Genomic DNA, 26,375 nt, shown 5'->3' with positions numbered 1-26,375 from the left:
TATATCTATACCGATGTTGATGATTAATACTAATAATTAGTTAAATTACATTTCGAAGTGAGTCATTGTGAATTCTGTGTAAATCGTAACGTATATCTTCTATTTATTATTTCATCATTTAGTAAGTTATTTCATATTTACTAATGTTCATATAGCTTTTATATGTTTGTGATTCACATTAAAATTTTGAAGTGACATAGGCTAACTTCACTGTAAAGTAACGTATGTTCAGACTACTAGTACTAACCAACTAAGTACTATAATTTATAAATTATAATTCATTTAATTTTTTTTTGTTATTATTTTGTGAGTTACCTTGATAATGGCGTTGTAATTTTGAATTGTATTATGTTATATTGTTACACCCATCACTTATTCTTGTTCGACCCTTTTATATTTTTATTATTAATGTTATTTTAATTTATATAATAGTATTACTATTAGTATTAAACTAGCAATAAGAATATATAGTATTATTAATCATCTTTTATTCAATAAATGAAAAACTTAGAACATTCTTTTAGTTTAAAAGTTGAATTAAAACAATCTTTTTCACGCTGCTGTTGTGCTGGATACAATTACAAGTTTTCATTCGTGACTACTTATTAAATTTAAAGTAACTTAAGCCTACATCATAATTTGAAACTGTCACTGCAGACTTTACACATGACTCATGTGGTAATACTACCAATGATATTGCAGAATTAGGATGAATCAGAATCACATGGCTAATAGTAATATAAACCTTAAGTTAGAAGATAAAATAATACTAATAGTTACTGCGTAATTATATAGGCTTATAAGTTATATGCATTAATTAATAAATTAGTGCTAATGTTAACAATAACACTTTTCAATCTGCTTGTGGCATAACTTTCTACACTGCTATTATATAGTATTAAGAGTTATGCTTATTCAAGTTATTGTAATGTGATAACTGACCACATGAAAAATGTAGTAATTTAAATTTTTATTTCTCCAACCAACAAGATAGTAAATTTGTAAAACAAATTGCCAGTTAAAATCTTTACATGAATGTAAGAGAAAGGTTTTTGAGGGATCATTGTTGGATTTAGTTGATGGCAGTGGGGAGTCAGGACATGAAAAAAGGTCTCTTCTGACATTCTGTCCTATAATTTATAAATATTATAATAATCTCATATTTTTTTCTGTAAAGTAATAAATCATTAAAATATTTTTTATAAATTATTATGTTTTACATAAAATATTTCCAGCTGTCCCATGGAATAATACGTTAGACTTAGCAAGTAAACAAACTAATATATTTGAAGTTAATCAAAATACATTTTCCTGTTTTGATCATGCCTGGATCTTTTATAATTTTGTTTATATTATATGTCTTTTGATTATATGGATGGTGTGTTAATCTTAATGTGGGGTCTTCTTTTCAGGTCAGGTAAGTATTATTGTAGTTGCTGTACTAATTTGTACTGTCACTGGTGTGTGTAAACGAGTATTTTTAATTCTTCTACAATCTGAAACTTGGTAAAATGAAAATTTAACAGTTTGAGTATTATCGATTTCATGGTGTGCTTTTTTTCTTTTTTGAGTAGTTTGTTTTAAGCCTATTTCTTTTTCTACAATGTACATGTAGGAACTTGTAGCACCAATAATCTGAACATAAGAAGTATGATGTAAGAAGGCTATTTAGCCCATCAAGGTAACACTTACCTGCAAGAAAGTGAAAAAATAGTAAAGTTGGATATAGCTCTTCATATTGATACAAATGAAAAATGGAGTTTTCAAAGATTCAATCTTTTTTGTGCATACCACATCATAAGATATATCACTCCAAAAGCTTTTAACTAATCAAAAACACACCTGTCAAAGGAGTCTACGAGGGGTTATTTGTACATAACAGTCCATTTTAAACTGATAGGCTAAATATTGAATATAAGTCTAAAACCTCATCATTTCACTGTATAAGCCACTGATTAGATTCTATTGGAGTACCGTGTTCATTTTGAGGCTCCTTCCCTTAAGAAAAGGACATTTAGTTGTTTGAAGAGGTTCAAAGGAGGGCTACAAGAAAATCTGAAATAAAAAGGTTGTCATACGAGGATAGGTTAAGATCCCCAAAACTGATTTCTCTTGAAAAAAAGAAGCCAGAGGAGATCTGATTAAGATGTTAAAGATTAGGGGAATTGATAGTATTGATGCATAATCTTTTTTCATACTTAATGGTGAGAAGTGTAGGACTAGGAGACACAAATACAAATTTTGGCAGAATAGGAGTCATCTTCAGCAAAGATGGTTTTATTTTTGTAACAGGATGGTTGATCTTAAAACGGGTTGCCTTTGAATGTGGTGGATACAGTAAACTTAAGGCAGTTTAAGGGAAGAATTGAACATTTCAGTAAGAGCTGGCTTTGAGGGTGTTTTATTATTATTGTCTTATTTGTATTAAAGTTTAGTGGATAGGACAGTCTTGATGGATGAACTGGCCTGTTGTCCTTAAATGTTATGTTACATTAAGATTTCTAGACCTTCATCCTGTACTGTTGCACTTAATTTTAGGTTTTTATATCCAAACTTTTCCACCAGTTGGAGAAAGAATCCATTAAGAGATTGTTCAAACCACATGAAAATTTTAAAGATCTTAAGTCTTCTATAGTATTTTGTGCTTTATTGAAAAGTCCAAGATTTAGCCTCACCTCATAACTTAAATGACATAAACCAGACATTATTCTTGTAGACTAACAACACTTTACAACATTGGAAATCCTGTATTTCAAAACCAAAACTGCACACAGCACTTGAGTTGAGGCCTCATCAATTTTTAAATAGTTACAATAATCTTCTTGTTCTTAAATTCAAAATTCCTGAAGCTAAAACCAAAACTATTATTTCTTTTTTACCATTGCTAGATATTCAGTAGAGAGTTTACTGTTTTATGAAGAATTCTACTTAAATTATTTTTTTTTCAAAATACCTGCACTCCTCTTATCAAAGAAGTGGGTCCTTTTTAAATTTCTCTATCCCCACATGCAAAAACAGTATTGAATCTCATTTTCACATTTTGGGCTATACATTGAGAAAGTCAGTACCTTTTAGTAAGATGTATTCATAATGGAGTTATTTCAAATAATTTAATATTATTTGTGAATTTAAAAGTGTTTCTGTTCAAGATGATGACTAAAGGGTAAAACCATGTAAAAGTGAACTTGTTGCATGAAAAATAATTTCATAACTTATGGTTTATTGGCATGAAAATCATCTCTTGTTTGCTAAAAAGTAACATATTTGTTATATTTTTCCATATTCATGCAAGATATTTAAAATATAGGTTTTGTACGATTAGGAATGTGTCTGCCATGACATAATGCGTCATATCAAAGCTAGTTCACTTTACATGATCTCCTTAAAAAAATAGCACCTTTTTAATACCTAAATAATGCTGTTAACTCCAAAAAAATGTAATTAACCATAAAATGGAATACTTTTATGTACTATTAAAAATCTTTTAATTGATGAGTAACGTCCATTACAAAATTTTTGACTAAAAAAAACGTTTCTACAGCCCTTCAACACTTGCTAGTTAATACTTCATAACATTTTGAACAAAGCTGGTTGGTGGCCACAATGTTCAGCCAATAAAATTAGTTAAACTTTGTCATTCAGTTAGGTTTTCTATCTTGTAATATTGTTAATGCCATTTTATTGAGGTAATATAGTGACTTTTAAAGCAATGAAGCTATCAGAATAATATAAAATTGATTATACTATGCTACAATATAAAAGTAAGTTCTTCTTTGCTAACATGAGTTGCAGAAAGATATTCCTACTATGGTAAGTCTAACTTATACTGTTAACATTATACAAGTTAGATCTACAGTACATTTGACTTGTTGAACATTGCTGATATTTCTTTTATTACGTTTTAATCATTAATATTTTGGTATATGATCTCATTTTAAAATCATGTTTAGTACATATTTAGATTTTGTAATTTTAACCATATGTTTCTTGTTATTTTTGTTTTAAATATGGGTAAATTGTGAAGCTTGGTTACTGAAGAATGTAGAAAAAAAGAACTTATGAATGTCATATTGTTTGAACTAGTTAAGTACATATATAAAAAGCAAATAGTTTGGCCAAAGTTATCAATACGGCTGACATGGCTAGATGGTTAGGGCGATCAACTCGCAATCTGAGGGTCGCGGGTTTGAATCGCCGTCACACCAAACATGCTCGCCCTTTCAACCGTGGGGGCATTATAATGTGACGGTCAATCCCACTATTTGTTGGTGAAAGAGTAGCCCAAGAGTTGGCAGTGGATGGTGATGACTAGCTGCCTTCCCTCTAGTCTTACACTACTAAATTAGGGACGGGTAGCGCAGATAGCCCTCGTGTAGCTTTGTGCGAAATTCAAAACAAACAAGTTATCAACAGCTTAGCACACTTCAGTAAGTATCTTAAACCCAGTGGCAATGTAGGTTGCAATTCCACCACATCTGTCACACACCAATTTATCCTATTTATAAAACATTAAACTTGAAGTAAGAAAGAAACTAACAGGAAGTATAAACAATAAAAAAGAAAAAAAATGTTTTTACATATACAAGTGTCCCATCTGTTACAATGGATTTTCTTTAAATAGTTGATATCAATAATGAACAAGAAAGGCTTAAAGGTAACCAGTCCCCCCCATATGACTTGCTAATCACATTGTTCTGATTAGAAAAATGCCCATATATAGCAATTTATTATTTTCTGTCACTAAGCCAATTTTTACCTACTTTGAAACAGTTCTTTGTGTATCCAGTGAAATAATCAATTTATTGTAAAGCACCTTATCAAAAGGTCAAGATTGTGTGGGATCACACAACAAGAAAAAAAAAAAAAGGCAGCAACCATATGAAAAAACACCAACAAACTTGTAAGGTAAAATCCCCTAATCTGAAACCATGCAGGAAATCATTATGATGTTAACCTCGTGGTTATTTATAGAGGTATTGAGAATGTTGAAATATTACAGAAGCTTAGCACTTCAATCACTTCCATTTCTTCCCCATTTAAAATCTAAAGGTCCCACATTATTCTTCATGGCTTTTTTTTTTAAATAAAACTCTTAAAGACAAATTTGACATTTTTACTTAAGGTAGTTTTTTAATAAATCTTAATCTTAACTGTAACATAAATGTTCCGACTTCTATGTGTTTTATTTCTCAGAATTTCAGCATCCTTTGTTTTTCTGGTGATTTTCGTGTTCTTGGAAAGTTGGAATTTGTTAGTGGCTAGAAGTTTTGGGAAAGGGCTTCTGATTGGAATGCAAAAAATAAAAACATCCCAAGCTTCATTAGTGTTTTCCTGGACACTACCACCAATGAAATATCAGACCAAACCAAGCCTTTATAGTAGTGAGGTATTGAAAATCGAACTGGTGTATTTAAGTGTTCTACACTCACAAAAAAGAAACCTATCATACTATAAGTATTTGAAGAACTTGTAGCATTCCACCACAGTTTAATTCTTCGTGTTGTTAGCCTACACTGGGCAGCTTGTACGTAATTGAGTTGTTTGAACATTTGTTTAACAACAAGTAAAACACTTGTAATACATTGCAGACTTCAGGTTTGTGCACAGACCTAGATTTTGTTTGTAGGCATGATGTCTTAAAAGCTTGTTCACTAACTTAGATTTGATGTATGCTGTTTGTTTGAAATTGCTTAAACTGTTTTAGGTAGATTTGCAGATGAGAGAAACTTATTAAGTAAAGTTGATTGTTCAAAATGTGAAAGGGTGGCCTTGATATACGAAATGACCCTCTGTCATCTATTTTGTTATTATATATTGAAATGTAAAAAAATTCTGAAGGTACATAAAAAAAAAAAAAAAATAATTTGAGTAAAAATCTTTGGCTATCAATATACAATACAGTATAAATGAATGCATTTGTTTACAAGATTAAAGTTTTTTTGATTTTACATGAGTATAACAGTTTCACTTCGTGTTTCTTAGCAGACAATTATGCAAAAGAAAACTTTGTTTTTTCTAGATTCATAGAGCATGCCTTCCATAAAGGATTCAAGTGAATTGACTCCAGATCCCCATACTCGTGTAAGACAACTTGGTGAAGTGGGTAGTTCAGTGGTTGTGGATCCTAACATCCCTCCTCATCGTTATTTCCGTTCTGGAAATGAAATGGTTAGAATGGCAAAGGTATATATGGATGAGCAAAATCTGGAAAATGCATTCATACTTTATACAAAATACATCACGTAAGTACTCTTTATTGTAAACATTTTGTAAACGTTACTGAATGGAGTGATGAAAGGATAAGATTGGAGATGAAATTGTGAATTTTAAATGAGATAATTGTAAGATTTGGAAGCCTCGGTCAAGATTGTTCAAATGTTTTCCATGTTAGTTATTAGCTTGACCAGATTATATGGTGTGCGTGAGCATGTAGTGTAAACTTCTTAGTTTTTGAATGTGAAGTGTTACACTTAAGTTGGGCTGACTTAATTGTTAGATGACCTTGATGGAATAAATTGCCTTTTATTACCTAGTCTTGTATTGAAAATCTGTTCACACTCTGTTGGACAGATATGCACCTTTTTGTTATTTTATGTTCTGTTTTTTTTTTTGTTCTTGAATTAAAATGATAACTATTTTCTTTACTTATTTCAAAGATCTTGCAGTATTTGTAAAATTAATGGTAATATTAGATATGAACTATGATATTAAACATTAATTTTTCTTATTATTGATGTAGGCTGTTATTGGTTTTTTTACTTGTTTGTTTTTATAGTGAGTTTATTCATAAAAAGATATTTCTGGTCAGGAAAACACTAAACCTAAAATCTCAATTAACTTTATTTCTTTACTAAATGGATTATTAAATTGTATATTTTAATCATGTGAACCTTATGAAGAAATGATTAACATTCCATTATATTGGTGCCAACATAGTTTCTTGCAGGTAATATTAGAAATGTTGCTCATATTAAATTAAAGTGTTATTGATTTTGATTACATAGTTTTTATAAAAAGTGTGTAATAAGTATCCAAATTATTCTTTCAGATTATTTGTTGAGAAGCTGCCAAAGCATCCTGACTACAAACATGCATCTGCTGCTGAAAAAGCTAATACAAAACAAGTATGAATATACAGATTGTTTAGTAAATCATGATATTTGAGTATGGGTAGAGACAGAAATATCAAAAACTTTTAAGAGTTGTTTTTAGTTTTGGTTTTCTTACTATATGAAGATTATTGATATGCTGGTACTGAATTTTTTTAAAGTAAAGTTACTACAAAATAAATTAATATAACAAATATTATCACGTGAATATTTAAAAATGGTTAGAGATAAATTGTGGAAATTTTAAGTTTTCTATTCACATGGTTGTCATTAGAGACCAAACTATTAAATGTGATCTTTAGAAGCTGTGTCCAATGCAATTTTATCCCAGAAGAATTTTTTTTGTTTTTAATTTAAATTAACTTACCAAACTATTCTAAGAACATGAATTGATTAATTTTATAAACACACAAGATTTCAAGTAAAGATGGAAAGTCTTCTTTCACATCAGGCAGTATGATATAAGCCCAACATGAATTAAATCTGTTTCATACACATTAGTATAGCTTATAATTTAAGTTCTTTTTCTGTAGGTTAAGCTCTCCAACTTTTGTATCGTTACGATTGTAAATTTGTTGTTAATGAACATGTTTCGCATGATTATTTCTGAGGTTCTTATTTTCTCTGTCATCATCTTTTTTTTAACAATTTACTGGAAAACATTAAATGTAAAATACAGGAAAATTTGGAGATATTTTGTGACCAGTTTATTAATAAGTTAATTTTAATGAATAGTAAGAGGATTCAGAACTTGTTACTGAAAACAACAGTTTATACAACTGGTTATTTAGGGAAGAAATAAGAAAAATTTATCAGTAACAATGATAAGTAGATTTAATTGGTTTTCTCAATTAAGACTGCTAAAATAGCATTGGAATGCTTCATGTAAAATGAACTTTGTTGTTACTTAAAATAGATTATGTTTCAACAATGTGGGAGTATGAAACTTGCCTTTTAGACTTAATTGAATAAACCATGTACATTTTTATCCTAGATATAATTATATATTTGTAACTTTGATTTTATGTGTGGTTTTACTTTCTCTTTACATGGTGTGTGCATGCCCTATAATATTTGTATAAAATGTTTGATTTCATTACTTGATGTGAAAGCAGCATCATTTGAATAAAATATGCTTGATAATTTACAGAAGCTGAAACAGATTTTCCCTGTAGCAGAGCAGTTGAAGTCCAGTTTGTTAGAGGCATACAATAAAGAGTATGAACAGTGGTTAGAAGAAAAGGTATGTTGCTTTTAACAACATTGATATCTACCTGATTTCTGTGTTTCCTTAATATTGTGTATTTCATAAAGAAGCATGTACATTTTTGTATTGGAAGCAAGCTGGAAATTAACCCTATAAAAATGAAGCTGGTTGATTTGAACAACCTCTGAATTATGAAACTATAAATACTATAATTGTGAATTTACTTTGCGTGTATCTTCACAAACTTTACCAAGCTTTTAGTAAACATCACAAGTCTTTTATATATAATGAAGCTGATTTTTTTGAATAAAACATTTCTGCTGAAAGTTTATCTGTTAATTTCTGAAGCCTTTACTGAATTAGTCTGAGTTAAGAGTGATTTTCGTGCTACAAATAAAGATACTTGTTTTCATTTTAGTGTTTTGTAGTTACTTTTATAATAATAACAAAATAATCATAAAAACAAAGTTAATACTTAATGTGTGGACCTTGTACATTTTTTGCAGTTTAAATTTTTAAAAAAGTTAACCCTATTATTTGGTAGGATTGATGTTAGTACTTTACTGATTATTTATTTATTTCAAATGTATCATTTGGAATACAAGGTAACATCCACAAAGATTATAATAACCTAAAACTATTATATTTTAAATGGTTTTCTAACTGAAGCTATGGGTGCATTAAAATGATTCCCTTACCTGGTTGAAGTGACCTTGGAAATAGCAACAGTGATCCTGTTGTAAGAATAAGCTAGTCATATATTTAAATCAGTAAACTGAAATTTTCTTTTTCTGTTGGTTATAAACCAAGATTAAATGTCAGAATTATTGAAGTTTTGTGAAAGACACCATGTAATTGAAGGGTGTGGCATGTGAGTTTGACTTTCTGGCTTATACCTCCATAAGGTAAAATATAAAATTTAGACTATTTCCCAGCAGTATCTATACTAGGAGTTCTCAGACAGTTTTTAAAGGCCTCTCTCTTTGAAAATATTTCAGTCTGTGGTGCCCCCTCGTGCACATACAAAGTGATAGTAAATTATTCTGATGTACTATAACATACCCATTATCACTTTTTTTTATTATCTCATAACCCCCCCCCCCACCCCCCACCCCTATGCAAATAGCCTTCTGATCCTCCTTTGGGTCAGGACCCACAGTTTGAGAAACACTGATCTATGCTATAAATGTATAATTTATGTTCAACTGGGGACATCATATAAGAAAAGTAAGAATGTTTAAAATGAGCATTATGGAGAAAACAAATGTCATGTGATACAGAGAAGTAAAGACTGATAATTTATTTGAATATTTCCTTTTGAAATTAAGAAATTAAAACATATATAATATTTAAATTCGAATTATAAACTACTTTTTGATGCCAAATTTATTAACATGCATTGATAATGTAGTTGTTTAATTAATTTTGTATATTTTAACCTCCACCAATGTATATAGGGTTAACTTGTTATAGCTGAAGGTCTGTGTTTATTTTCTAATTGAAGTACTGCTGTTACTCTTTTCTGTTTAGCTGTTTATTTGTTATTATATATAAGTATTTTAATTAATCAACGATATTGTTAAAAATACTCCGGATTGAAATAGTGACTGTTAAATAAAGATTTGTTTTGCTTAGGGTGCTCTTGCAATGCAAGATTAGTATATGTAGCTATATGAGTATTGCATGTATCATCAAATACATGTACATAATGTAATTTTTTTTTAAGATAAAAACTTGATTACTGTTCCTTATAACGTATTTTTAACATGACAAGTTTATTGACAATACATTGATGATGAAATTTAATTAAATTTGAACATAACACTGTAAAATCTCGTAACATGCATGTTGACCTGGCCATACAGAAACTTTATTTGCCTTGTTTTTAATGAGGATTTTTTCAGACCATAAGGGAAAAAGTACTGTTTATGTAGAGAAAAAATTTAAATTCTTTTAATAATACAACGACGATTACTAAACTGTGATTTTATAAGGCCTTAAAACAATTTTGTGGTATGTTTTACCCAGCAATATTGAAATAATAAAAATAAATTAAGTTTCCCTATCTTATAATATCATAGACATTTTTTTTTGTTTTTAATAATGCAATCAGTATATTGCTAGTTTGTTTATATATGTATCGTGAACAGTCCTAATTAAATTATATTTAAGAAATAATTCTATAACAGTGAAACATATTTTCCAACTATGTAGAGGAGAATAGAAGAAGCTGTAGAGCAGGAAAGACGAAGAAAACAGGAAGAGGAAGAGCGTAGACAGAAGGCAGAACAAGAACGAGCCACATTTGAGAAAGAGAAGCAGTGGCGACTTGCTCAAGAACGTGAGAGACAAAAGTTGTCCAACTACTCCCAAGATGAAAGGGTTCTTCCTGAAAACCAGCTTTATCCTGGAGAACTATATCCAGAGTCCCCGATGGACACTAGAAATAATTCCCATTCTAGAGATAATTTAGTGCTTGATGAAGGATTGGGAATGAATGAAGATATACCTGTGGTTGTATCACCAATTGAAGATATGTAAGATAATCTTTTTCTTTGTTTCAAAGCTTAATTTGTAAATTGGGATTATTGTAAAATGATTTAAAAGTTGATATCCTAAACAACAACAAGTTATCCAGCCATATAGTTCAAGAAATATAGGTTTTTTTTTGTAGTATATACATGTTCTTTCTCATGGTATATGAACAATTCAAAGGTGCTACTGCTTAATGAAATAAAGGTTCCATTAAAATAGCTGGAATAATTTAAGTGGTTTACTATATCTAACAGAATGAAATAATAATTTAAAAGATGCTGGTTTTGGTATAAAACTATTTATGAAATTGAGGGATGTAAATGAAAAGTCTAACATTAAATAGAAAATTAGAAGAAAATTGCTAAAGTCAATATAAAATGTTCTTCCAGAAGATTTACAATGCTTCTAAGGAAGAAGACCTATGTATGAAAACTTTGAGTTGTAAAATATGAAGAGATTAAGATGCACTATTTTTCCCCCAGATTTTTTATTTTCTTCTTGTTTTCTCAGGATCATTGGAAACCTTCCTGTACCAGTAGTGGATCGTTCCACTAAACCAAGCTCTCTTCTAAGTCCTGGACCTAGTTCTACTCATGCCTTTGGTCTCCGAACAGTGATAGTACCTGTTGGTCTCATGGATAGTTTTCTGCAGCTAGCTCAATCCAATACCAGTCAAAATGTTGAAACATGTGGAATTCTCTCAGGAAAGCTGGTGAGATAACACTGTTCAAAGTACATATAAGAATTGCGAGATTATCTTAAGAAAATTGATGAGATATAACTGTATAAAGTATATTTAAAATATTTCATGAATATCAGTGAAATTAAACTATTAAGGTATATTTGAGAGGTTAAGTATTAACTTGGTAGTAGAGGATTGTTCAAAGAATGAATAATACATTTTAACTATGAATTTCAGGTCAAAGTATGCAAATCATCTCCTTTTTTCCAGAGTCATATTCAAAATTTAATGAAGCTACATCATTATTAAAGTATATCAGTAAATGTGGTGACAAAACATAGTTTACATTTAAATTTTGATATTACCTAGGGCTTAATGTCTTAATTTCAAAAGGAAGTATTTAAAAATTCCAAACCTTCACTTTTCCCTGTCACATGACATATTATAATCTCTCCAATTTAATAGGTTTTTAACTTAAACGGTACTTCTTCTATAGTACCTAACCAACTGCATTTGAAACCAATTATTTACTCATGCTTGCTTGTATGATGAACATGTTTATAAAAATATAAAGAGCATATTGTAGTGTAGAGAAATCTTCAGCTTGGTAGTTAGCAAGAAAAGCTTGAAGTATGTTTAGCAAAATCATTGCTCTAAACAGTAATGGAATTTTTTAACCTATTTATGGCTTAGTTAGAAAGCTGGATAAATTATAGTACTTTTGGTTATGTGTTCTAATCTCTCCCATTTAATAGTTTTTTAACTTCAACAGTACTTCTTCTATAGTACCTAACCAACTAGAATTGTAAACTACATACTTACAAGGAAGAATGTAAATTTTGAGCTTCCTACTTTCTTGATTTAATGAGACATCAGTAAGTTTGTGAAGTCCACCAGAAAAACACTTTCAATCTTTTCATCCATTTCAAACCAATTATTCACTCATGCTTGCTTGTATGATGAACATGCTTATAAAAATAGAAAGAGCATATTGTAGTGTAGAGAAATCTTTAGCTTGGCAGTTAGCAAGAAAAGTTAGAAATATGTTTAGCAAAATCATTGCTCTAAACAAAAATGGAATTTTTTAACCTATTTATGGCTTAGTTAGAAAGCTGGATAAAGTATAGTACTTTTGGTTATTCTAGCAATGCTTCAAAAGAAAACTTACTGGTTAAATTCTTGCTAAGTTTGAAGAAAACTTGTACCCTGGATAATAATACTTATAATTATATTAGACCAGTAGGTTCTCACACAAGCACACTTTATAAGGGCTGCATAAGATTCACAATTCTTATTGCCCCAGTAGACCTGTTTCAATTAGAAACTGTTTAAATTCTTCTGTTCATTTTTAACTGAATTTACATTTAATAACTACATCATAAAAAACAGTTTTGATTTTCCCGATAATGTTAGAAACTTGAGGCTGGATGAAGATGTTTATTTACCCAGAATAGATATTGAATCTCTGTTCACTAATCTTTCCATAGATGAGACTGTTGAACTTTGTCAGTTTTTTTTTCAAAGACAAGTATTGTGTTAATGAACTTAGTAGACAATCTGTCAGACAACTGATGGAATTTGCCATGTAAACTGTTTTTCGTGTGAGTAATGATTTTTATGAACAGATTGATGAATTCAGCATTGGGCTAGCTTTACACCCAAGTTTTAATCACAGATTAGGTATTTTAAAAGCATAAAGCTTTACCCACAAAAAAAAACTTTTGATATTAATTTACGAGATTCTAGAGTTTATGCGAGTGAAATAAGAAACTGTAATATGGAAAGAAGTATTCTTATTTTTATCTTGAAAATCACGTTTCACTCTTTAAAGTGCTATAAATCTTGTGATTTGATAAATCACAACCTGTGATAAATCACTTCAACCTGTAAATTTTCTTTTTATTGAACTGTACAACCTGAACTAAATGGAAGTCCAGCCCGGAGCTACAGACTTTTACTTAAATAATCACCAATGCAACAAAAGTATTTTTGATAGGAATAGAAAAGTTTTGTGAGAATAAACAACCAGAGCTTTGATTTTCTTTTTCTTTTTTTTTCTCTCGACCTTCAATGTGTCAGTATGTATAAATATATTATGATGTCAATGCTGACTGCAAATGTCACATTACATCTTTCAACCTTCTAGGATGGTCTGACCAAATACAAAAATGTAGAGTATTAATAGAGAAAATAAGGTCACTGTAACATGCCAGTTTACTTATACTGCAGAAGTGAAGGTAGTCAAAATGCTTATTTTATGTCCATATGTCAAGACTAGTAGACAGACTTACAGACTTGGCATAGGTTGGTTGGAGAAAGGAGGAAGAGAATATGTGTAAAATGGACTAATAGATAAAGAACAAACCATTAGATCCTTGTTAACAGACAGTTTGCAGAGCATGCATACAAAAATAAAAAAAACTGGGCATAAATGAACGAGGTAGCAGACAAGTGAGTACAAAGATTAAGTTTCTGTTTTTGTACCATTTTTGCATTATAATGAGTTTACTTATATTTTAATCAGTTGAATATGGAAGGAATCAACTTGGGATTAAAATGACAATCAACAATTGAATTTTGCATCTAAAATGTCTGGCCTAGGAGCTATGGGCTTCTTGGGCAGAAAGTTTACATTGTCTGACACCCTGCTAGTCTAAGCTTTTTCTAAATACCATCCTATATATGAAATTTTATAGAAAATGTTGTTAACAGGATCATTTTAAGGTTACAATGGCCTAAGCATTTAAAAAGATTCTAAGTGATAAATGAAATTGTGAAAATACCATCCTGTACTTGAGAATTTATGTGACAAAATACTGTTTAATGGGATAATTTTAGGGTTATAATAGACTTTGCTTTTACAAGCATATTTGACAAAGGTTTTAAGAGCAAAACAAATTAAGATAATTTAAATGGAAACATTACAAAAAGTGATGATATTCCTCAAATCTAAGACTAGAAAATATAAGCTCAAAAGCTAACAAAAATAGTACAATACTCAAAATCTGTTTTTTATTACAGGAAAAGAATTTTGTTAAAGAAAGGAAAAAAGAAGAATCTATAGTTTTATTATTCATTTAAACCGTGTTTAGGCAACAAAAACTAAGTTTCAGAAGTTTTGCCAATTTAGCTTTTTAAATTTAACAAGGCTAGAAACAGTAAGACTACTTATCATTACTTAGAAATGTAACAGTGCCAGAAACAATGACTACTCATCCATATTTAACTATGGAAAATTGTTGTTTTTTAAGTGTTGTTGTTGTTTTTTTAGTTGAGTGTGAGATTATCCTAGAGTAGTTTTAATTCGTTGATGAATATTTCTTTTCGTTTTGTTTCCTTACTAAAAAAATGTTTGATAATTGTTTTCAAAGTATTTTGTGCATGAGCATATAAAACAATCTACTCTCTCAACTTGTGAAACTTTGGACTATAGCAATAATACTTTCCTATAAACTTTATCATAATAGAGACTCTAACAGAGAATGAACCTTTAATGATAATAATTAAGCACACAACTATTTAATGAATGTAAACTAACTTATCAGCTAGAACTAGAATTTAGTCATTTTTGTTATTTACAACAGAACTTAAAAAATTGGCTACACTTTGAGAATGCCTGTGTGAAATATAGTCTTTATGTTGAAGCATTTGTGTTGTCACTCATATTCTTTACTAGTATTGCTTTTAAATCTCAATATGTCATTGGGACTTCAATCTTTAAAAGCTTGGCAGACATGAAATAACTTATAAAGTTTAGATAATCGTATACATTATTAGTAAAATTATTGCATTTTCATGTATTAAGATATATCAACATTTAAAAACAAATCAAGTTATGAGGTAAAATTTTAAATAAGACTTTTGTAATGATAATGTGTTCTAAAAATTGTGAAAATAAGCATACTTGTAGATCTAAGTGTGCAAAATTTGATGCAAAAAGATCAGCAAAACATGGTTTAAAAAAAACCTGGAGGAATGTTTCTTGATGATTTTTGAGTTGATAGTTTATGAAAAATGTCTTGTAATTTTTTGTGGATACATACAGGCAGTAATTTTGTGTTCTCTCTCTAATTTTTAGTGTCAGAACAGATTTACTATTACCCATCTTCTTGTTCCCAAACAACGAGGTACTTCAGACTCATGCTCCACTGACAATGAAGAAGATATATTATCGTATCAAGATGAGCATGATCTAATCACATTAGGTTGGATACATGTAAGTCTTATAATAGTTCACTTATGTCTTATGAGCAACCTAGGTATTAAATACTAAACATTTTTCCAAAATTTTACAGTATTTTCTTGTTTAGCTTTTATTTTAACTTTGAACAATGATTTTCAGTTTTTCTCTCATATATTAACATTGGATATACAAAGTATTTCTGTCTAGTTAGAAATATATAATTGCATATATTATAATTCTTTCTTTGGCTCTTAAATTTGTAAATTAAAAATAATTTAAACTAAAAATGGCCCTACAGTGGTGAACTTGCAATGCTAGAAACTGCGTTTCGATACCCATGGTGGGCAGAGCATTGTGTAGCACTGTTCTTAATTACAACCAACCAATGAACCACTAAAGATGGAAAGATGGAATTGTGTTAACTTACAAGTAGCAGAAGTTTACCTTTTGAAAAAAAATCAATGTGAAAATCAATAAGTTTTTGCAGAGAATCTACTTTGATATTTGTAATATTTCACTTGATTAGCATAAAATAAATATACACATTTAAGAAAGAAGAGTTTTAGGCTTCATAAGTGTGAGATTATTAAGAGCTTCAAATTTAAAATTAAAAGGGGCTAGTCATTCTGAAGTTAGAATAATATTTAGTAAGGAACTGTTTTAACATTCAAATACCATGTAACACTAAGATTCAAATACTATGCAAGCTTTGTTTTTAAGTAAAGGAGTAAGGTTTTGTTTGTTTGAAGTTAAGCACAAAGCTACACAATGGGCTATCTGTGCTCTGCCCACTACGGGTATTGAAACCTGGTTTCTAGTGTTGTAAGTCCACAGACATAATGCTGTGTCACTAGGGGCTAAGTAAGGTTCTGGAAGGTAATCATGTTAAAAATAGCATTGGTAGAACCTGTACCATGTTTTGAATTGTTAAATTATACCTTTAATACTTCTCTAATACACCTAAGAACATTTTGGAAATATTTCTTGTTAGTTTTGAAATTTTTGTCTAAAATTCTATAACATCTAATAAAGCTGTTCAAATAGGCAAAATTTATGGGTGATGTTTTTTTTTTAGGGAATTAAAGATAAGTTTGAAAAAGAAATTTTTATTAAGAACCCAGTGCAATTTAAACAGCTAAGTAAAAGTTCCTACAGTGACATCCTAATGTGCTTTAGAACATCATAAAACAAATGTTTTGCCTCACAGTTTATTTATTTATTTATTGTAGACACACCCATCACAGACAGCCTTCATGTCCAGTGTTGATTTGCACAGTCACTGCTCTTATCAGCTAATGATGCCAGAGGCTATTGCTATTGTTTCATCTCCTAAATATCAAGAGTAAGGTTTTTAATAAAGAAGATTTTGATTAAATGAACAATATCAAACTTGTTTTAAATCTTTGACTCTTACATGAAGATTCTTAGGACAGTTACATGTATCAAGTTGAAATTAGTGTTGATTTTGACCTTCCATTACTAGTTCAGAACATATCTGTATTAAGGTATATTCAGATAATTTTTCTAAAGGTTTATGTAGGTGTTCTGCATTACTTTATGATTTCATTGTAAACTAGATATAAAGATATTGTAAACATGTACTGATCATTTTGCTTAGTTAAATGACAATGGCTGTCTCATAGAAACTTGTACTAGTTTGGTCCTGTATTTGTTCCCTCAGATAGGGCAAGCCATCTCAAGGGTTAACATGCATAGATACCTGTACAAATAAATTGATACAAATTTATGGGTTTCTTTCTTTTGAATATGTCATTTGTAAAAGTCTTTGACATAGGTAATCTATGAAATATAGGATGCCACATTAAGACCTCTTTGTCTGACATGAAAGTGTGGTGTAATGGTATTCTTGCTGTCCTTGTCATGTGCAAATGTTTTTGGAAATCCATCTCTAGCCCTAGCAAACAGTAAATTAAAACAGAAAGTAAGTAGTTAGTCAGTTTGTATGAAACATTTAACATTCATGTAAATGAAGGATTTTTCATTTGTTCTTGTGTGTTGGCTTGTTTTTCCTTTAATGTATGTGTTAAATTTCATTTCTACAAAGTATTTCCTAAACCTACTTGCTACCAGAAACTTTTGCCTGCATGAATACTACCACATGTATTTAAGCAAACTACAAATAGGATAAACATGCAGAAGTGTGACATTTTAGCTTTTATTTTAATATGTAAAACTAATCATAAAGTAGATCAATATGAAATTTATGATAAAGTTAAACTAGTAGAAAAAAAAAGGGAAACTAATAGCTTTATTTGTGATATTATACCACAATTTATTTATTGTCTTTCATATGGTTTTCACTTAGGATTGTTCTCAATTAGGTGATTGCTTTTTGTAAAATAGTAATAGAAAGAAAATGCCTATAAAAAGATTTGGAAACTTAAGTTATTTATGTTGGAAAAAAGTATTCATGAACACTTGCTGGTATGTAAATCAAGTACTCATTAAATTGTACATGTAATAAGAAGTGGTTTGTCAAAAATAAATGATTAACCTCCATCAACTAAGAGTTCTTTATGGGTGAATAAGAAACAGTATGTAGAAAAGCATATAAATGATTATCTTATAGAGATTATAATTTGGAAATTAGAAATGGTAGGTTGAAGGTTCAACAGTTATACATTTGATAATTCATGAAAATAAATGATACTTTAAAGTTTAGCTGTGATTATCTTATATATAAATATATAGATTCTGGTCATTAAGAATAACTTCTACCTGTATCAAGCATTTCAGATAGTTAATTTTTTTATCAACAACTCGTGTTTTTATTAAAGGAATAATCCTTTCCCAAAAAAAATGCTAGAATTTTTTGTATATTGCTTGTTTCTTGTAGATTAATATTGCTGAGAAGTTATGGATTGGTTAATCATGTGGATTTATATTGCTGAGAAGTTATGGATTGGTTAATCATGTGGATTTATATTGCTGAGAAGTTATGTATTGGTTAATCATGTGGATTTATATTGCTGAGAAGTTATGTATCGGTTAATCATGTGGATTTATATTGCTGAGAAGTTATGTATTGGTTAATCATGTGGATTTATATTGCTGAGAAGTTATGTATTGGTTAATCATGTGGACTTATATTGCTGAGAAGTTATGTATTGGTTAATCACGTGGATTCATATTGACAAGAAGTTATGGATTGGTTAATCACGTGGTTTGATATTGACAAGAAAGTATGGATTGGTTAATCACGTGGATTGATATTGACAAGAAAGTATGGATTGGTTAATCATGTGGTTTGATATTGACAAGAAAGTATCGAGTAGTTAATCATGTGGATTGATATTGACAAGAAAGTATCGAGTAGTTAATCATGTGGATTGATATTGACAAGAATGTATGGATTGGTTAATCACGTGGTTTGATATTGACAAGAATGTATGGATTGGTTAATCACGTGGTTTGATATTGACAAGAAAGTATGGATTGGTTAATCACGTGGTTTGATATTGACAAGAAAGTATGGATTGGATTAATCATGTGGATTTATATTGACAAGAAAGTATGGATTGATTAATCATGTGGATTTATATTGACAAGAAAGTATGGATTGGTTAATCATGTGGATTGATATTGACAAGAAAGTATGGATTGGTTAATCACGTGGTTTGATATTGACAAGAAAGTATGGGTTGGTTAATCATGTGGATTGATATTTCTAGATAATGTGGTTTGTTTTAGACACACAATAGTAATTACTAAACTAATACAAGTCAAACTAGGTTTCACATATTATGAGGTAGAAATAATAATGATCTTATAATGGCTTATAAATGTACAACGTTTCGACAAGGTTTTGTCATCATCAGGTACAAAACCTTGTCGAAATGTTGTACATTTGCTGTTATATTAAAGTTTTTCTTCATTACCCATTCAAGCCGTCTCCAGCCATTATTAGTCTCAAAGTGGGTTCCTCGTCATCGAATAATGATCTTAAGTTAAAATTGTGGATCAAGTCATTTAAATACTGAGTTAGTGTTTTACTTTAGCTGAGAAAGCAAGCTTAGAGTTGGGAATTATCAGCATCAAAAGAGAAGATATCTTTTTATACCATTTCACTTTTTTTTTCCCCAACAGAAAATTTGGTATTTTATGGTATATTAATACAATTGATATGACTTATTAAAATCTTTATCACAGTGTATTAAGCCTTGTTGATAAAAATTATGATTAGTATTTCTAGTAGTGTTTATACTTTTCTTATTTTCCAGAACGAAGATATTTAGTTTGACTACTGACTATGGAGTAGATTACATAGCCAACTGTAGGCAAACTGGATTTCACCCTCACCCAAGTGAACCTCCTTTGTATGAAGTAAGTTTCTATAAAACCAGCAAAATAACTTATCTTGGAACTCTGTAATAATGAAGCTTTACATTATACATTTTTCATAACAAATAACACTTATTTATTAACTCTTTCAGCATGGGCTCAGTCCCTGGGACTGACCTCGTAACCATTTTGTGCTTGTTATAGTTTTCTTGCTATAACTTTTAAATTAGTAAGCGAATGTTAACGAAATTTGGCAGATTATCAGTAAACATTACAATGCTTTCTTAGGCAAAATATCATTTTTTTTTTATTAAGTCTTAAGGTTTTTTAAGCAATGTTTTTCTCGTGTCTATTTTTCCTTTTTGCATGATGTTTATCTAACATGCAAAATAATATTCATTTTAAGATTAAAAATACTTTTATGGATTAGAAAATTTTAAAATTTCACATGCAAAATCTTTATAATGTTTAAATAGTTATCAAACATTTCTTAAGAAAAAAACTTTATATTTTATCTATTATTTTCAGTAATTAATCTCTGTACAAGTTCAGTAGATTTGACCGGTCTCTAATTTTTAATTCGTTCAAAACTATAGACTTAGTATTTTGACTTCACAAACATCTAATTTGAACCAGTGCTGCATTTAACATACCACGTGACACACACAAATCAATATTTATGTTTTTTTTAATATTTGCTTTTAAATTAAGAAATTGAGTAATATATAGTACTAAAATTTGATTTATAATCTACAGTTTGATACCAAAATTATTGACATAAGTTCGTGAAACAGTAGTTCAATAACATTTTGAATGAGAGTCAACAAATGAGATGACATGGTCTTTCACCTGTGACCTGTCTCAAAAGGGTTAAAATTCAATGAGTTATGAAAAATTAATGGGAAAATTAGTTTTATATTTTCCTTACTGAATTTGTTAACTAATGAATAATCATGAAGATTGTAATGACCTTGTTCATTATAAAGGGGGGCCCAGCATAGCCAGGTGGTTTGGGCGCTCGACTCGCAATCTGCAGGTCGTGGGTTCGAATCCCCATCCCACCAAACATGCTCACTCTTTCAGTCATGGGGGTGTTATAATGTGACGGTCAATCCCACTATTCGTTGGTAAAAGAGTAGCCCAAGAGTTGGCGGTGGGTGGTGATGACTAGCTGCTTTCCCTCTAGTCTTACACTGCTAAATTAGGGATGGCTAGCACAGATAGCCCTCGTGTAGCTTTGTGCGAAATAAAAAACAAACAAAACAAAATTATAAAGGGTTTATTTTGTATTTTTGTCTTAGTTTAATCTTTTCCCTACCTCTTGCTTTCTAAGTAAAGTAAGAAACAGCCAATATTATCTCTTAAATAGTCATCTAGTTGGAAATATCTAAAAGGTCAGCATCTATGAGAACAACCTCTGGGATATTCACCTCGTACTCAACTTTAACTTCATCATGGAGTTATCTGGTTATTTTGATGTACTAAGCTCATTGCGTTAAGTTAACCCTCATACTTCAATAGCTTACATCTGGTAGATGGTATACTCGTATCACTTTTTTGCCCTTATTTTTACAGATACCTCAAAATTAAAGATCCATCTCATAACTTCCCATAATTTATAACTTAGTGTTATTGGTTGTATTATCATTTTTGTTGCATTTTGTAGGCATTATTTTCATATTTTACAGAATGAACATCATAGGCTCGGAAGTGCTATTTATATAGTTTACTTCCTGATGATGATTTATTTATTAAATTGATTTGTTTATTTTTTACTACATTTGCTACATTTCTTTACAGCTATACATGGGTATTATGAGGAGTAATTATCCATAACTTCTCATCAAAGCAAGCTACTTATTTGGATTAGGACTAAAAAATAACCTAGTGATTAATATAACTAATTTAGTGTATCAGTTTAACTAGGAGAATGCATTGATCTGCCAGTTGGCTACCTGTGCTGTTAGATATTTTGAGGAGTAATGTTCTAGAAACTATTTGGAGATTACTATATAAAATCTATTTCAAAAACTGCACATTAAAATAGTTTTATATTCTTTATGAAAATCTTGTTTCATTGATACAATTTCTGTCGTGTAAGACATTAAGTCTTTTTCAACTGATCACGTCCTCAGTTAATTTTGTTTTAGTTCCAACACAGTTTTATTTTCCCAAAGGGAATTTTTGTAGGAAAACAATATAAAGTTGAAATACATCTTAAAACTCAAATCCTTAAAACTCTCAAATACAAGAAATGAGTGAGTGTCCCTACATGTTGCCCATTTTTTGTTTATATTTAATAATTTGTTTTCACTTTAATACATGTTCGTATATAATAGTATATGTAAACTATATTCTTTGTTTTTGTTTAATAGACCATACTTTACTTGTCCTACGAAACAGTCTTTTTTTTCTTTCTTAAGAATAAGAGAAAACTGAAAAGAAAGAAAATTACAAAAAATTCACATTTACATTTATTTTCGTTTTAGGAGAGTACACATGTTGAGCTGGATAGCAGAATGGATGTTAAGCTGGTGGATCTAAGAAAACGGTGAAGTAAATGTTAGACATTTCCTAAACGTCTCTTCACAGTGTTGAGTTTTACACACTGTTGTTTTTTCTGAAGCTTATTGCATGCTACTAGGTTAACACAGAAACATTGATTATATAATACAAGCATCATTTTAGAGACACTTGGTGTTTTCTGGTAGGATAGAAACACAAAGGTTTTGTGAGCTACTAGAAGATAGCCAGAGCACTATTAAACTGAAATAAGTTGATTTTTTTTTTTAAATCATTGCTGCATGTAAATAAAGTATTAGTCCCCTTTGTAACCTCAAGTACATTTCAGTACAAAACCATATCTCACTCCTATGTAATATTTTTGTGCTACTAAAACACGTTATTCATTCCTAAGTTATGTAAAAAAAAAGACATATTTATAATTTCACTGAGATTTGGTTTTAAAATGCTTATATTGTGGAGTAACGATTAACAACAAAAATATTTTGGATTTTTTTTCAAAAATAGTATTAACAAAAATAGCAAAAAAATTTACTTACATTTAATCAATGTGATAGATGAATATTTATAGCAAGCTGGTGCTGATATGAGGCATAAAAGATGATTTGTGAATAAAAAAATAGCAAATAATGGCTTCTAAACATTGTAAGACCTACCTACAATAGTATACAGAATTTCTCTCATCATACCAGATATTTAAACAGCATGATGAGCCTTATTTTTTTTTAAACACCATCTAGAGATTAACATTTACATTTTAATTCACTGAGATTAGGTAGGAAGTGCTTTTATTCCAAGCTTGGAGGTTATATGTTTTTCTTCATAAAAGTTAATAAAAACAACAAACCAGGATGTGATGTGGGTATAGGGAGTATTAGGTAATGACATTGATAAAAGCTAGACATGAAGTATCTGAAGTTATATATTTGTCTTGCTTTTGTACATGTGATTTTTTTTTATTAAGAATTGGTAACCTAACCAATCTACTCAATAGCTTTAGTAACAGTAATAAAACAATGCAAAATTCTGGTGAAATTAATAAATTGGTCTGTTTTATTGTATTTCCCGTATGAGAAAGTTCTTCATAACCTTGTCAATAAAAACAACTTGAACTGTTTATTAAAGGAATCGTATATTTATGTTGTAGCATTTTATCTCAGTTTTGACAGTAGATACAGAATCCACTAAAACCAGTTTAATACTTCTTTCCTTTTATAATCTTTCCAAAATAGTTGATGAAATATATATAAATGTTATCATTCACTTGGTGTAAGGCCATTAATCTGGTAATGTTTGGAGGTATATATTTAACCTACAGTCACTAGCTAGCATCGTGTAGTTATTGTAGAATACTACGTCACCAATGAGATGTTTTTTTATTTTTGTCATGTCTTATGAAAATTTACAAAGTGGAGAAATGAAATTTAAATATGCTGTGTTTTGTTTGTTTTGGTATGAATGAAACTAAGAATATATTTCAATATAATATTACTGATCAGAAATAGAAAGTACTATAGCAGTTGATTGCATTCCTGCCACATAAGCCACGTTATGTTTTACTGGAAAAAATGTCATTGATTAACTTATATATATAAAGTGAAAGTGAAGTAAATATGACATGCATTACTATCATCATAACTGGAAATTGTTAATATACATTAGGTAATTTGTATCATTGTGTTTGGAATTCATAATTTGTGCTTAAAGGCACTTAGGCCAGGCTTAGAAGTGGTTCATTCCATGCATTATTGGAGATATTTGCAATAGGTCTTTCCTACTTAACACACTTCTGAAATCATTGGATATTATATAAGTGGTCAGGTAAGAGTCGGTATGAGTTTCAAAGACTGTTGCTAAATTAACGTAAGGTATTACAATAATTACGACTTGCATCTGTGCCTTTATAGTCACAGTGTAATATTAGTTGTAAAGACGTTTTGATATAGCTTATCAAATTTACAATTCTGATCTTATCAGTGATAAGTCCTAAGAAATAAATTGAGTTTAAGAATGTGTATTTGTCCACCAAAAGTATCTCTCTAAAGAATGTTATGCGTTTATAAAAAAAAAAAGAAATATATATATAGGAAAATTTAAGAGGCATTTGTTATATTAATGTATATATATCTAGGTTTTGTATGCTTGGGTTAACTTATATTGTTGGTTTTTAAGTGCTGTTCTAGCCTGATGACCCTTTTTTTGAAGCATGTATATGCAGAATTAGTTTGAGATAGAAAGGATTAATTTGAATTTTTTTTAAAGAAATCTTAGTTAGAGAAATGTGATTCATTCAGAAGATTCAGGGGACATCATCTTGCTTATTTGAAGGTGAATTCCCATTCTGTCAGCACAGTTACAAACTTTATGATTGGTGGTTTTTGCCTTTAAATATTTTGAAATAGGTAAAAACATTTTCTACAAACAATTTCAAACAGATAAATGAAGTCAATTAAGTTTAGCAAGATTTGCAATAGCTTAACCCTTTCACTTTGCAATTAATTTTCAGGCTGATTCCCAAAAAGTGTCAATTATTCACCAAAAAATAAAAGTATGAATTTGACCCTTTGTATTACTCTTTCAATATCTGATGGTAGTATTCCTTGAAAATGAAAACTGTATTGGATAGTGAAAAATAATGATTTAAACAAAAAAAAACTGAGGAAAATTAGGAGAAAAGTTTTTTCAGTAAATAAATATAGGCAAAACTAAGTCAGTAAGAGGCCAAACTCATTACAAAATATAAAACAAATTGATTAGATGACAATATCCAAGATGTATATAAGCTGTCTTTATACAGATTCTGTATGTGTTCCTACAAAGTTGACAGTTTTGTAATGAGGCACCAAAATATACATGTTTCATGGCATAGAACACAGATGGCAGCACGAATGCAGGTTTGGCGATTGTTTTAAGTACAGGGGGGATATTCCCACATGTCTAAGTAGAGAGAGACTTTTTTTTTGGTAGCCATGGGTTAAATCTGAATTTCGCAGTTGGTGGATATAAATGTTTGTTTGGATATATCAAAACTATAGAGCAAAAGGGTGAAATGCTGATCTCTGCCTGTGGATTAATCTTTCTTTTAAGAAGAAAAAGTAAAGTAATTTAACATGTATCAAAAAGATTTTATTCTTTGCTTAATTTTATAATTTATCAATGAATTGTTTTTCAGGAAATTAAATGTATAAAAATTGTTTTTCTGGTGTCATATGTGTCAAGTATTGGTGTTTGCTAATGCAATACAAACTTTGCTTTATGTATACTTCTGTTGTCATTTCAGACTTGACACTTATTTTTTGGTCATAATTTTTACCTGAATTCCTAATCTTTTTTTCTTCTTCTGTTAGTAAATTAGTGGAGATATACTTTTCATTTTTTAACATTGTTAAGTGCTTCACATATAAAAGTTTTCCAAGCCTTGCATGTTACTGATGATGTTATTGTACCTGGGATGAGCAAACAGAGGGAGAGAGAGAGAGTGTGTAATTTATAAGTGAAAACAAGGGATGACCTGTAGAAGGCATGACTAGTTAACACTGACATAAACTTATTACCAGCAAACATAATCTGGTCAAGATACAAGACTGGAGTTGGACAAATTATGATGTGGTTTTGCTCCAACAGTACTTGCTATTGATTAAATGTACCAAGATTATGTGATAATAGTGTTTTTATTAATAAGTCTCCTATTTAAATCAAAATTTTGACTTTTGATAGATAGCAACTGTTAGAGGAGAGATTCAGGAAGTTGGAAGTGATACAAAAAAAAACAAGTTATAGTACTTTAATTTTAGTGTTAGCTTATGAACAGAACTGTATTTGAAATTATAAATT

At 29.8% G+C, this 26,375-nt stretch overlaps 1 protein-coding gene across 2 annotated transcripts; it reads left to right on the top strand.

The window, feature by feature from the left end:
• LOC106478512 (STAM-binding protein-like) lies at positions 1-26,375 on the top strand. 2 transcript variants are annotated; one of them, XM_022382124.1, is made up of 10 exons: positions 1-121; positions 6,020-6,242; positions 7,049-7,124; positions 8,260-8,352; positions 10,531-10,853; positions 11,362-11,563; positions 15,612-15,749; positions 16,946-17,058; positions 19,958-20,060; positions 22,508-26,375. In XM_022382124.1, the coding sequence occupies exons 2-10, from the start codon at positions 6,031-6,033 to the stop codon at positions 22,571-22,573; spliced, it is 1,326 nt and encodes a 441-aa protein (XP_022237832.1). In that variant the 5' UTR covers positions 1-121; positions 6,020-6,030; the 3' UTR covers positions 22,574-26,375. The 2 variants fall into 2 exon arrangements, with proteins under 2 accessions (XP_022237832.1, XP_022237833.1); XM_022382125.1 differs by lacking the exon at positions 1-121 and adding an exon at positions 3,769-3,810.

This window comes from Limulus polyphemus, unplaced genomic scaffold (assembly GCF_000517525.1).
Source record: "Limulus polyphemus unplaced genomic scaffold, Limulus_polyphemus-2.1.2 Scaffold219, whole genome shotgun sequence".
Classification (NCBI taxonomy): domain Eukaryota; kingdom Metazoa; phylum Arthropoda; class Merostomata; order Xiphosura; family Limulidae; genus Limulus; species Limulus polyphemus.
This window is presented reverse-complemented; position numbering and strand designations above follow the sequence as displayed.